This window comes from Asterias amurensis, chromosome 20 (genome assembly GCF_032118995.1).
Source record: "Asterias amurensis chromosome 20, ASM3211899v1".
In the NCBI taxonomy this organism is placed as follows: Eukaryota; Metazoa; Echinodermata; class Asteroidea; order Forcipulatida; family Asteriidae; genus Asterias; species Asterias amurensis.
In genome coordinates, this window is record NC_092667.1 from 14,566,422 (window position 1) to 14,580,256 (window position 13,835).

Sequence of the window (13,835 nt, forward strand, 5' to 3'; positions counted from 1 at the left end):
AGGTCTTTAGAATGTTTTCTTCTTGGTGTTTATCTTGGTTTAAAAAGCCCTACTGTGCATTCTAAATGGTATTTTGTTTGTGAAAATATAATTATTTAATAAATAAAATACTTTTGGGTTTTTTGCGTATCCGCCAAAATGTGCGTATATTGGCATGCAGTTGATGCGTATCGGCCCAATATGCCAGCTTGTGCATGGGGCAAGAGCCCTTCTATTTGTATCCCATCCCAAAACCCTGTCATCTTTTAAGCCGGTGATGGAACCATCCATCCAAAAGACCATTGCACTTTGTGATGAGTCAGACGATCCAGAAAGCACCGTTCGTAATTTATCAACAACTTAATTTAGATTAGTCTATTATGAATATGATTTATGAGAACCAGGCATATGTTTCAGGTGAAAAAATTACATGAGAGAACATGCTGAGTGATGACCAGGTGTTCATCAACGAATAAATTATCTACATTGTAGCGTGCTGCCTATAATGACACTTGAAATTGTTAATCCGTCAAGTACAACATTTCGGTTTCAATAATATTATGTAGAAAATAGTTTTTGTCAGAACCATTTCCAGCCAAACTTAACTAGACCAGTTTTTTAATTGGTGAAATGTTCCTACTTTATGAACTAATTTGTTGAATGCTTTGAGGGTTAATATTAATTGATTTGTCAATTAATAATTAATTGCGCTTGCACACCAAGCGGAGAATAAAGATTGTAAGTGCTGAATTCAGTGGTAAGCAGAGCCTACTCCTAGAACGATGAGGTTTGTTCCACCATCATCTCCACGAAGAGACAATAGGGGTACGAACGTCTTAGTTCTAGGAGGCAAGCAGAGCCATGAAATTGGGCCCAAACTTTTCCCAGTGCATTTTATGCGAAGTAAACATCTGTACTTTTTTCAATTGAAATGACAGTTCCTCCAACTCGCCCTACAATACTGGCCAGGAGCTGAATGCCAGCGGTAGTTTCAACTCATCCCAGCAGGAGAGTATCACCAACAACAACAGACCTGTACCCTCAACAGAAAACAGTTACCGTCTACTGGAGAGGAAACTAGAACGAGAACGAGAGAAGAGGACACACGGGGAAGCGCCGCCTCAGCCGAGTAGATTAGATTCCAAAGGTAAATTAGAACCAGAAACTAAAACAATTTTATGTTTAAATAAACTTCTCTATGGGAGACTTTTGTGATGCTGGCGGCAGCAGACATAATGGTTCTTTTTCAAGCCTGATAGCTCACAGAGGTAATGAAGACGATTGCCTTCATGCCCCTTAGGGCCTTGTCACATGAGGCAACTTTTACAAGCAACTTGGAGGCAACCAACTGCAGTGCACGCTACAGGACCACTTTGGTAGCGTATGAGTAATTTTTTCGAACAATGTCTTACGATTCCCAAGAAAATTATGTGAACATTCAAATCAGAATGGATTCTCTTCTTGAAGATTGCCTGGAACTGGTTGCCTGTAAACTGCCTCGTGTGACATGACCCTTAGTCATTGGCTTTGTGCCCTTGAAATGCTCTGGTAGATTTTTCCTATTGGGGTGCCCTTGTCCTTTCAAAAACCAAGCATACAGTGCTGTGTTTTTTGTGGCTCTGAGCACTACTGGCGAGAACTGAGAAAAGGGAGCGCCCCAAAGTCTCCCCTTGTCCAGGTCTCTGTTGACCGGTATATTGCAGGCCTTGATTTAAACAGAGAATCCATGGCTTATGTTGCCCCTGGTCTTGGCCTTGACGCCCCTTCAAAAGTTTCCCATAGACTTTGTTTTTTTCAAATGCAAGTACCCTTTGCAAAATGAAGTGGCCTTGCCCATCCACACTTTACACCACACATTATTGTCACATGCATGAGTGTTATGCCTTCTCAAAATCTATTTGTTTTATTTTGACAATCTTTTGTTCTGTCGTACTGCATGCAGTGCTTTGGGACTCGGTGTGTCATGCTTTATCCATTTAGAGACTGTAGCGGCTAGAAACGCCTTGTATAAAAATGCCCATAACGACTGCAAGATCTACCCACTTACATGTACACTCAACTAAAAGATCAAAGTAAAGGTTATGACCTGAACTTACATTCTCTAGTGTTTCTCATGTTAACATATTATTTATATTTTTAATACAAAATAAAGGTTACGTTTTACGGTTTTTTTTGACAGAAAAAAAAAACTGTTTCAAAAAATCAACAATGAAACCAATCTGCACATTATTGCAGGCCTTGACTAAAATGTTGGCACCCATCACAGCAACTGTTGTGGTGGTGCCCTTTGCTTTCGCTATGGTACCCTCTGAAATGTTCCAATACAAATTCACATTGCTCCTTACATGAGGGAATTTGCTGCGCCCCTTCAAGAGCAAAGTTCAAGGCCCGCTATGGACCCTTTGCATAAAAAAAACACCACAGAGACGCTGAGCTCACATGTTTGTTTTTGCTGTCAATCATTTTGCCTCCTTTGACCCCAGAGAAGGCGCTTTTTGACTCCAATAAGGGGACTTTTTGAGGGTGTGACGTCACTTGCAAGAGGTCTATTGATTGAACACAATGCTTTGTTTCTCAATGTTTCACAATAACTTTGTTCCAAACAGGTCTGACCCTTCGCAGACTGGGGCTTCATGTCCCACCTGCCACCTTCATGCACTCAGCACACTTAAATCCAATTCAAACTTTGCAATTATCAACAGGTATGGATTGTCTCTTTGCAAAAAAACTCACCACGAGAAAGGTTTGCCGTTGGACGAGGTTTTGTCACATGTTGCTGTGATCTTTGCACTACTCACAAAATCAGATTTTCCATTCATTAATTTATCTTCAAAAGGTTGTGTTTTTTTCTGTTTAAAGGTGAAAGTCCCTTGTATTGGGTAAATGAACCCACTGCACTTAACGTAAAGAGAAGGCGTTCACCCTGGTGTGCCTGGTTTGATTGGCTGCATATTGCGCCCCATCACCTACATGTAGTAAACCATCACATGGTGCTACGTAAAGGAAATGGTCTCATACGTCAAAACGTAGCAGGAAAATTACTGGACATATAATTAATTAGCGTCATGAGCATCACTGAGTGACAAATATAAACGATAAAGAATCCACTATTATTATGTACATGTATATACATCACAATATCTTTAAATTCAGTTTGCAACCTACTGCTTGGATTATTTTAAATTAAAAAAAAATTCTTGCCACAAACGTCAGCTCAAGAAAATGAAGTCATAAATTCCACCAACTGTTCGTGTAAATTTTTACTTTTTTAAAAAGCACCTTAACAGTTTTCACTATACAGTGAAGTGTGTATTGCATCAGATCAATTATTAATCTTGTAAAAATTGTTGGTATATATATACGTAAACTAATTGTTAAATGGTTTTTGTCTTTTTGCAGGGTAATCTTTTACCTTTTTTGTTGTTGTGGTGTTATTGGCAAAGGGCTAAAAAAACTTGACTCTGGCCAGTGATCCAGCCGTCCACTCGTCAAGTGGGTAGTCTGAGAGTGATAACAAACATTCGAACCAATAACAACTCTGTGTGTTTTTATAAATATCATTTGTATAGTGTGGTTGTTAACGCATTACCATCCACACCAATTCAAATTACATCAATACCTTAATAATGCCGGTTTGAATTTACTGATCACTATTCAACCTTTTTTCCTCAGTCTTGCCAGAAGAAACAAGTCCATCAGCGATGGACATCCGTCGTAACGGCTTCCGCCTTACCGGCAAAAGCACCAATGCAACTCGTACTGCCGCTGCCGATCAGAGCACCACTAGCAGCGGATCTTACCGGACCGCATCCAACAAGGATGTCCTCTCTAGTATGGGTACACTGACGGTAGCAGCCACACCGTCCTCTGCAGCTCTTAGGGGTCAAAGTGTCGGGTTCGGAGGTCGTGACCGCAGTACGAGGTCACCAACGCAGAGGAGTAAAACCAGGGGTGGTACGATGTTACCTTTAACCGGAAATGACAAGAATAAGAGTAAGTTTTTCTGTTGAAGTAAAAATAATTTCCCATTCTTGAGTGAATCGTAGGAGTTGCAACATGGAGGGACCTAGGATGGATTTCAGAAAGAGTAAATAAAGACTAGTCTTATCTCGAGTTAGGACGAGGTACTTAACTAGCCTTAAGTTTTAACTAACGCCTAGGACTAGTCCAAAGTTGAGACTATCTTTGTAAAATCGACCCTAGATTTCTTCCAGTCAGGTTGTCCAAACAGCTAGCTGTGCAGTCTGGTCTGGCACTCTGTGTGTTCTCATGCGCTTTTTTTTATTGACTCTAATTGCAAGTTGTTGTAGCTCTCTCAATCCACAGGTCGGTTCACTCATATACATGTACCTCCATCATTCATATCTGTCTTGTTCCCAGTGTCTATTAACACCTATCAATACCAAATCTCAATAAAGGATCAGACTTTTCCCCCTCCTACCCGTGTAGTTACTTTTCCATTTCCTTTTATCAATAGTTCATTTTTAATGGTTTTACTTTCTTTTTTCCTTTCTCCATAATTTTGCCAATTTTTCTTGTGACATGCGATCCCTTTATAACACTGTTTGACAAACTATTCCACACAAGTTTGTGGAACACTCGATTTGTAATGAGTACCCCTGTGTTTTGATTCTCTTTTATATTGCTTTCTTTTAACCCTGCTGTATTTATCTTGGTGTATTTTTCTTATTGTATGTACCCTCTGCATTATGTTATCGGCCTCACAATAAAATGATTTTTTTTTTTCTTTTTCTTTTGATAATAAATTCTTTCTCTTCCTTTTGCCCACATTTTATTGTAATTTTTCTTGTGCCATTTTGCCTTACAACATAACATGTTTGGCAACATGTATTGTTGACAATATTGTACAATCTATTATTGTACAATATTGTACAATCTATTATCTTTTATGGTTTTCAAGGACTAATATTGTACAATCTATTATTGTACAATATTGTACAATCTATTATCTTTTATGGTTTTCAAGGACTAATATTGTACAATCTATTATTGTACAATATTGTACAATCTATTATTGTACAATATTGTACAATCTATTATTGTATTATTGTACAATATTGTACAATCTATTATCTGTTATGGTTTTCAAGGACTAATATTGTACAATCTATTATTGTACAATATTGTACAATCTATTATTGTACAATATTGTACAATCTATTATTGTACAATATTGTACAATCTATTATCTTGGTGTATTTTGTATATTGTACTGTAAATACTGTGCTCTATGTCTAAACTTAACAAACCTCAAACCATGCAGGAAATAATATTAATGTGTCTCGATTTTAATACTCATTTCTAATATTATATTCTTCTTTCTTCCATCTTTGTCGTGTATGAACTTGTGCCATTTTCCTTTTGTAACATGACACTATCTGCAATGTGTTTATCTTTGTGAATTTATTATATTGATCTGTAAACATTGTTTCATCAATTTCACATACTACTATTCATAAACTCATTTTATTGTTTCATGATTGCCTTTGTAATTTCTGAAATAATGCTTTACATGTACTTGTCACATTTCTAGTTGACATCCGTAGGATGGACCGTTACAAATTATTTTTAAAATAATAATAATGTGCAAAGCACTTTGTGGTATTTTGGTAGATAATGAGTTCAGATATTTGTTGTCTCTTCCTGATAAAGTAGATGTTACTTTTTTTAGATCAAAGAAATCCTGCTCTTTGATCTTTGTCTCAAGTGCTGAGGATACTGTTTCCAAAAGCTCTTTGAGATCGTTAAATCCAGGAGGCTGTTATCTAAAGACGAATTGCCATCCTTTCAATACACTGTAGGCCTACTTCCTAAAATTTTGATTTGAGTCTCAGACCTTTTTGTCAGCAATGACTTTTTACTTATGAATATAGTTGTAAGTTTTTATGAATACATTGTAATTTTTAAATCCAGGAGGCTGTTATCTAAAGAAGAATTTATTTTACTTGCCTAAAATTTTGATCTGAGTTTCAAACACTTTTTTCCATTGATGCCCTTTACCTTTGCATACTTTACCTATGAATATAATTGTAAGTTTTTTCAAAATATTACATGATAAAATTCAATTTTGTGTTTTGTGTTTTCTTTCTAGATGGCAGATATCCCTATATTGACCCAGTCCATAGTGCTTCCCCGTCCTTTCAACAAAGATTGACTGAACTTGCTGCATTAGAAAGTGATACTATCCGATACGAAAGAACTAAACGGATCAAGAAAAGATCTAAACAAGAAAACCAATGACAGAGGATCTGTACTCTGCTCAACTGAAATTGTTTCCCTCTGTGATGAAATAAGATGTTTTGCTCAGGGACGCCAGTCAAGATATATCTATGGAAGTCCGTCCCGGAATAGAGCAATCCAGTAGGCTCTGCCCACGACGCACGTGTGAGCAAGAGCACGTGGGGCTCTCCAATGCCTTTCTGCACAACTCTGCCGCACGCGCGCCAAGATACGTGCACGCATGTTGGACCCTATTTGTCGGACCTTTGTTGCGTTGTGATTGGTCAATACGCATTGGGGCGGAGCTTAGTGGATCGGTCCATTGGCGGCTACAGCTAGGGCTACAGCTAGATTTCCGCGTCATCATGCAATGAAGTACAGGACGTCCTTAGCAACACCCTTTATAGTAACAGCCGTAGATGTAGATGCCAATTCAGATACAGCCGAAGAAAGATTGAAGTAAAGAGAACGACTGATGATGGCCAAACTGAAATAGGGATGAACTGAATTCTTTTAGCTGAGAGTCAAAATGAAATCCGGTTTTCTTACATCAGGATATTTCCTATAGAAGAACTTCCATGAAACATTGATGCTTATCCTTGTTGATTACAGAGAATGGTCATCTATTTATATGAGCTGCATAGCTTCCTGAGTGTTTAAGGAAAGCATCACAAACTACAGGTTTCTCACAGCATCACAAATGTTAAAATTTCAACCATCTGCTTTTTGACGTTTCTCACTGTCATGTTCAAGTTTTTGTGCCAAATTTTCCAACATGGGCAAATGATTGAATATTGTTGCATCATGCAACAATACTTGCATGGCCAGCTCCTCCTTCACATCTCACTTGATTTCAAGTGAGAAATTGAGAGCCAAGTGCAAGAATATTTCAAGAGCCATTGTAATCTTATTGGGACACCACTTGCGTTCTTATGCACAAACAACAAGAGATGATATCCACTGCCCATTTTTGGTTAGTGTTGATGTTTGTCGCCATCTAGTGTTTATTTTTGAACAGTGTAGCCAATACTCATTTGCTTCCGAGTGTTACTGACTATTGTATTGGTTGCTTAAAGCACTGGTCATTACTCTATGGTTAAAGTGTACAATGTAGAGTGGAAAGAGGAAGTGACCAGCATGTGTTGAAAAGTTTTGTTAATAATACTACACTCATAGAGTGTTTTCTTGAAGGTGGTTTTTCTGTCTGCTTTATTTGCTTGTGATGTGCTTGAAATCATAACAACATTCAGAGTTTCTTACTAGAAATTATTGTCTAATAATTTTTGTATAGTTTCTCAATCTTCTGCATCCTAATGGAAACAGCGCACCAAATTTTTGTTGAAGGGATAATGAAGAAATTTCTGTTTGAAATGTCGGAGGGAAGACCCCTATTGACCTAATGCACCTGACGTCACCATCAGAATAATCTTGGATGTGCCATTTTGGTGGTCAAATGTCAACGTGTGTTATTCAGTGAAGTGCGCATTTTAGGTGACGTGGCGTTTACATGTAAACCTATTGACCACCAAAATGGTGAGCGTGGCACAGTCGCAGCGTGTGACGCGCGTGCAACCAGGTGAGGGTTGAAAAACCCAATCCACACGCAAGGCTCCAATCTGGGCTCGAACAAGGATTCACAGAGGTGCAAATGCATGGACATAAACCACTGAGCCAAACAGCCCATCATATCAGTGCACTAAAGTGTGCACTGCCTAGCCTGTAGAGCGCCCTCTTGTGATGAAATATTTACAGGTGCCCTTAAAGACTTTGACAACAATAGATATATATGTACATGTAGTTCCCCGTGACACACTCTATTGCCATATATTATGATAGTAGACGACTTGAAGGCTGTTGAATGACAAGTTCCTGCAGGCATTGCACATGAATCATTCTAACCGGTGAGGATGTCATGCAGTCACATGGCGATGTTACATTTGACAAAACTTGTCAAACTCATTTTGTCAGTGATGGGCTCATCAATCAGTACTTGGGGTATGAGGGTCTCTCTTGTCTGATCTATGTAGGAGGGGTAGAAGGGAGTTTCTACCATGGGACCAATTATAGCCGCTGTCAAGGCAATACTCTCTCCAGACAAATGATGACAATGTGCTGGCGAGTGACGTCTGACTGGCCCAAGTTTAGTCTTGGTCCAAGACGTCACTATCTCATAAACGTAATGTGATAACCTGCTTTTCTTTTTGAATTCATTTTGGTTGACGACTGTCTGGAAGCTTGAAATCGAACCTTAAATCGAAGACTCGCGCAAAGAAGCTAGGGAGCGATACGGCGTGCTTCGCAAAGTCGGCTGGCTATACGGCGCACGAGGCTGGGAAATAATCATTGCTAAGGTCCTGGAACCAAGACTAGCCAAAGTTGTACTTTGACGTACAAGATCAGCCAGGTCATCGCTTATAAACCTTAACTCTTTCTAAGTTTGTGTGTGTATGATGACAAGATAGCCTTGAACCTTTGCTTGTGATGTGAAACCCTTGCTGTCAAAACCGTAGGGAAACTTCTGCCAAACTCTGACATAATCTGGCGTCATCGGTTCAATTATATAAAGGCGTACCCTCTTTAAATTTTACAATCAATGGGTTAATCCGTAATTTTGAAACTGTTCATGTCTATTACTTTTTTAATTGGTTCCAATTGCTTTATGTTAATGAACGATTTTATGGTGTACTGCTGTAATGTAGCAATGAGTGCATGTGCCAACTTGGTGGGTTTTGTTTCCTACGATGGATATTTATCTAGGGTCTCTGCTGTTTCTAAAACAGTGCACATCGGTTGCGTCATTGCCAGACGGCAAATCTCACTATTGTTTACGTCAACCTCGCACCACCCAGTGCCTTTCCACGTCCGGACACTCTTGCACTAGGATTGTTTACAAAATGTATTTTGTTACAAAGTCATTTCTCAAAATGTTTTGTACACAAACATTTAACGTCAAAACTCAAAATACTTCCAAACATTCTCAAATTTTGTTTTAACGTCATAACTCAAAAAAGCCTCGTACACAAACAGTAAACTGTTAGTTTTGTGGCTGTTATTTGTGTATCTCAGTCCCAGACAATTCATAGTTTTCTTTAGCTTTGACACTCAACGTCCTGATGAATAATCTCGATACAGTTTCATTGATGATGAAGCTGAAGACTCCATTGAAATAAACTGTTCAGATTTCAAAGTTTGCTGCACCATTTTTACAGGAGGCCCCTTCAGCTCCCCCAATCGAAACCAAGCCATGTCCCCTTTAAACTGATCCAAAGCACCCCTCAAATCTAGCCCAGCCTTGTGGTTGTAACATTGACGTCAATGCAGTTGTTTGTGTCCCCTTCTCCTAATCTGTTTCTTAGGTTCTCCTTCATCAAACTCCCATCCTCTTTCAGACCGCGGAAGAAGGGATAGATGAGCGACTTCCCTCCGCATCCAAGGACCACGTGCAATTGTGGTTTACCCACCCCATTTTCGAGCCTGTATACTTGTTTATGGTCACAATTAGAGTGGATACAGGTGCATTAGATGTTCCTTCAATGGGGTGTAGCTGAAGGGGTTAAAGGAAGGGGAAGAGGGTAACATAAGGTGTGGTTCAAGACGATTTCATAAAGGAGACAGTTATGTATGATTAACATGGGGTTTGAGTCAAGAGTTGCAGGGGGTTCTTTGCGCCCCTTCCCCGGTCACGATTTGCTGTTCAGTAGCTGCTGTCAGTCGACGTTACCCCCAGATCCTGTTTATTTGTACTGTGGATCTTGTGGTCACCAGTCATAATTGCGTCTCATGACTCACTGCTCACTTGATGTTCATTTGACGGGGGCAATGGTGGGGGGGGGGGGGGGGGGCAGTGTGTCATATCAACGAGTTTAGGCTTGGTTTGCACCGTGACAGTGGTTCAACAAGAGATTTGTCACTGAGCCGATCAGATAAATGTCTGGTCTTATAACAGGTTACCATGCTACCCATGTCTTTGAACGCAATGTTTGTTTTGCGTCCCCCATTCTACCTCAATGGTCCCCAATTCTACCTCAATGGTCCCCATACAGATTTTGAGCATATTTTGATGACAGATACCAGTGGAACTTTATTAAATTTTACACATCTAACACTACTATAAAGCGTCATTCTGACATCTATCAAAAGTACTCCGTTGACACTTTTGACACAAATCTTTACTGTGAATTTTGTTTGGACCTCTTCCAAATGTCTTGACTACACTCATCACCTTTGACCTTGTAGTCATCAGAGGTTGACACTATTGGTAGCTGTCATAACTGTTTGTATGTGAGTGTAATCATACAAGCTTATACTCTTCCTGTCGACGGTGAGGGGGAAATAAGGGAGGAGGTGAATTAGACTAATTCTACTTTATTTGGTTTAGGGGGCTGTGTCCACTCCTGTATGTCACACTGGCCCCCGTCATACCTAAACGAATCTGGCGTTGTACAGTTCTTTAAAAAGGGAACCCAGTCAACGGGTGCTTTGTAAGTTTATATCTATCTGGTAAAGTGTATAAGTCGATTTTTCCCAAGATAGATAAGTTAGAAGGCAATTCTCGCCCAGGAGAATCCATCCATTGAAACCGTCTCAGGACTGTGCCCCTAATTTCGAGCTTTGTAGTCAATATGCAGCCAATCAAATCAGGAACACCGCGGCGAACCCCTTCTCTTTTTGATACTGGGTTACTTAACGTGTGTTATACAACACACGGGACCAACTGCTTTACGTCCCATTCGAAGGAAGAGGCATCATGGTTAAGTGTAGAGTAAAGTAGGACGTGGTTGCGATAGAGTGAAGACAATGAGTCTATGACTATAGCTTATCGAGTTTTTTGTTATAAAGTAGGAATAGACTATACAACCTAGATCTTGTAAGGACGTGGTTGCGATAAAGTTAAGACTAGACCACAGAAGATCTAGTTTTTATATAAGACGTTATCACAGAAAGATAGTATATTCTAGTAGTAGATGTAGTATTTGTAAAGTAGAACGTGGTCCCATTGAGGTTGAGCTGGATGTCAGGGGGAAGTCCCCGTCATACCACGAGCTGTCATAGTTGTTTGTTACTCCTTTGACTCATCCACGAGATAATGACTTAATCGTACGCTGTCTGTAAATGCGGTCTACACAGCAGTCACAAGGTCAAACTTGTAACTTTTATAATCCCTTTTCTAGTTCAACCCAACTTTTTAACCCCAGAAAGCAAGAATAGTACAGTTTAGTTCTCACTATAGTCCATTCAGTGAAAATACATGATCGTTATGAATAAATCGGCATTATGCATGTGGCGTAACACTTCTGTTGACAGATATGCCTCTCGTCACACCAGGGCCCCCAAATTAGCTAAGCAAAACAAAACTATGCTTACCAGAATAAGGTGACCAGCCAAACGATGTATGATTAGCAGACAATTGTTAAGCACATTTTTCTGCTTAAGCAGCTCTATGAAATATGGCCCAGGCAACGCAAGGTTTTCATTATTACTTAGTTGTTACCACGAAAGACGTAATCACGTAACCGGAAGGTCGGCTAGGCACCTATATGGGTCATTAAGTTTGCCACCGATGGACAACAGAATTAGTCCCAATACAAAGGTCCATTGTCAAACAGAACCACAGATCGGAAGTTATTGATAATAGTTTAATACACTAATTGATGGTTTGAAGCTATGGAAATTAATTTAGTTTGATGAAGTGCTATATAGGTCATCAATTCCTGATCTAATTACACATTGAAAAACAAAATTTCATCAAAACACTCGCCATCATGTTTCCGAACATTCTAAGTGTGTGTGTTGGGGGGGGGGGGGGGGGTGGGGTTGAAGTTTATCCAAAAGATTGCAATTAGGGACCAGTACTTTTTTCGATTAGTTTTTAAGCTTCAGGATTTATTTTCGAATCTTAACAATCTTTGGATTACCTTTTATAAATCCCTCCCATTAAGAGTGAAACGTTGATTAGGGGGGGGGGGGGGGGGGGGCGTTAGGAGATTCGGGCGTCACTGAGATTCCGTCTCCCATTTTACGAATTGGGCAGACATTTCGTCTAATATAGCGCCCTCTATTCAACCAACTTCCTTCAGCTTATGTTACCGTCTGTGTTGGGGGGTGGGGGCACGCACAACGGGTAACATTATCCGCAATGACACCGACCATGAGTCTCTACACTTTAAATTAGGATATACTGCAGCAGCCTTGTGAATTAAGCATTTTGTTTTTCTCAAAATTGCCCATCATGAAACGTCATAAAACTGTTGGACACCAAAATAAAGGGGACTTGTTATCGTTGATCGGGAAAAGTTTGTCAGGATAAACGTTAAGTTGGAAGGGAATTGGTCGCTTAGTTTGTCCCCAAGCGGTTACCTTGTGACTACATGGATATTATTCTATTTACAGTGTCATAATCACATCCATACCCACACGATGAAAATAGAAACATACTTTGAAGGCATCTTTGTCATTCTATAATATGTCCGGTGAGGTATATTCATGTGATGTGTTTGAGTTAATTGGTTGTTTTTGAAGATGTTCGAAGGACATTCTCGTCTGACATTGGAGGTCTTGGCGCCCGTACACTAATTGTTACACACTGTCCACCGTTTAACCGATTTCCTCTTAGAGTTTAAAGACAGGATAAAAGGATTTGTTGCTGGATATACAAGAATAAAAACCTACCATACTCACATGTAGATGGCCTAGACGGACCGTGGAATCTAGTGCACTCTCAGTGTCTGTAGGAAATGAGATAATCCTCGTTATATCAGCAAATATAACATGCCTGTTTTGTTGCATTACGGCCCGAAAAAGATGTCACCCATCGATGGCATGTGATTGTAAAGTTTAAACCTTTTCCAGCTATGTTGGGTGATGATGAAGTATTTGTAATTTACCCCCTCCCTAAACCCCCTACCTTCGGTCACACTGGCCTTGAACCTCGTTGTGTGTCCCCCGTCCCCCCTTTTTTAATATTTGGGCCGTGACTCTAGGCTAATCAGATCGACCCCTTCTTCTTTCCCAGTGCTGTAGAATGGAGGGTGCTGAAAAGGTAAAGGCGAAATAAAGTCTTTGTAATTTCCGTCTTATCACTATTTTTTATTTGAAAAGGAAAATGACAAGTAGAAACAAATTTGGGAGGGGGAGGGGGAGTTGTTTTATGTACATTCATTCGCCTCTCAGCGATTGGTCCCTTCAAGAGAGTCATGTAAAAAACACCTTGAACACCACCAAGAAACACGACTGTTCCTCAGGGCCTCAATGAACCCAGCAGTGTGGTTTGAACATTATTTTGCATAAACATGAAACAGTCAATGTCGATATTTTTGACTGACCTATTTTGGTTTTTTATCGCTGAGCAATGGATATATAACGGAAACTCCCTTCTTTATTTCTTGGTAACCGTTATACTAGAAATAGAACGCACGCCGTTGGTATGGAACGCCAAACTGCCAACCTTTATAACCTTACACGCACATACTAGCCCTGGTATGGAACGCCAAACTGCCAACCTTTATAACCTTACACGCACATACTAGCCCTGGAGGGCCAAAAACCACAGCTCCGCCCTAGAATTCCACCATTTTTACTTTCATTTTTGTTATAACAAGGTTTCGATAAACCTGTTT

General features: G+C 39.8%; 1 protein-coding gene across 3 annotated transcripts in view; it reads left to right on the forward strand.

Moving 5' to 3' along the window:
- The window catches only part of LOC139952486 (uncharacterized), a 28,778-nt gene extending 21,384 nt beyond the window's left edge, over positions 1–7,394 (forward strand). Inside the window, exons 3-6 of one of the 3 annotated variants that reach the window (XM_071951628.1) lie at positions 918–1,126; positions 2,586–2,681; positions 3,652–3,972; positions 6,092–7,394. In XM_071951628.1, coding sequence (XP_071807729.1) covers positions 918–1,126; positions 2,586–2,681; positions 3,652–3,972; positions 6,092–6,240 — 775 coding nt within the window. In that variant the 3' untranslated portion in view covers positions 6,241–7,394. The remainder of the gene's footprint in view (positions 1–917; positions 1,127–2,585; positions 2,682–3,651; positions 3,973–6,091) is intronic. The other 2 variants (XM_071951626.1, XM_071951627.1) reach the window with 2 other exon arrangements.
- The last annotated feature ends 6,441 nt before the right edge of the window (positions 7,395–13,835 follow it).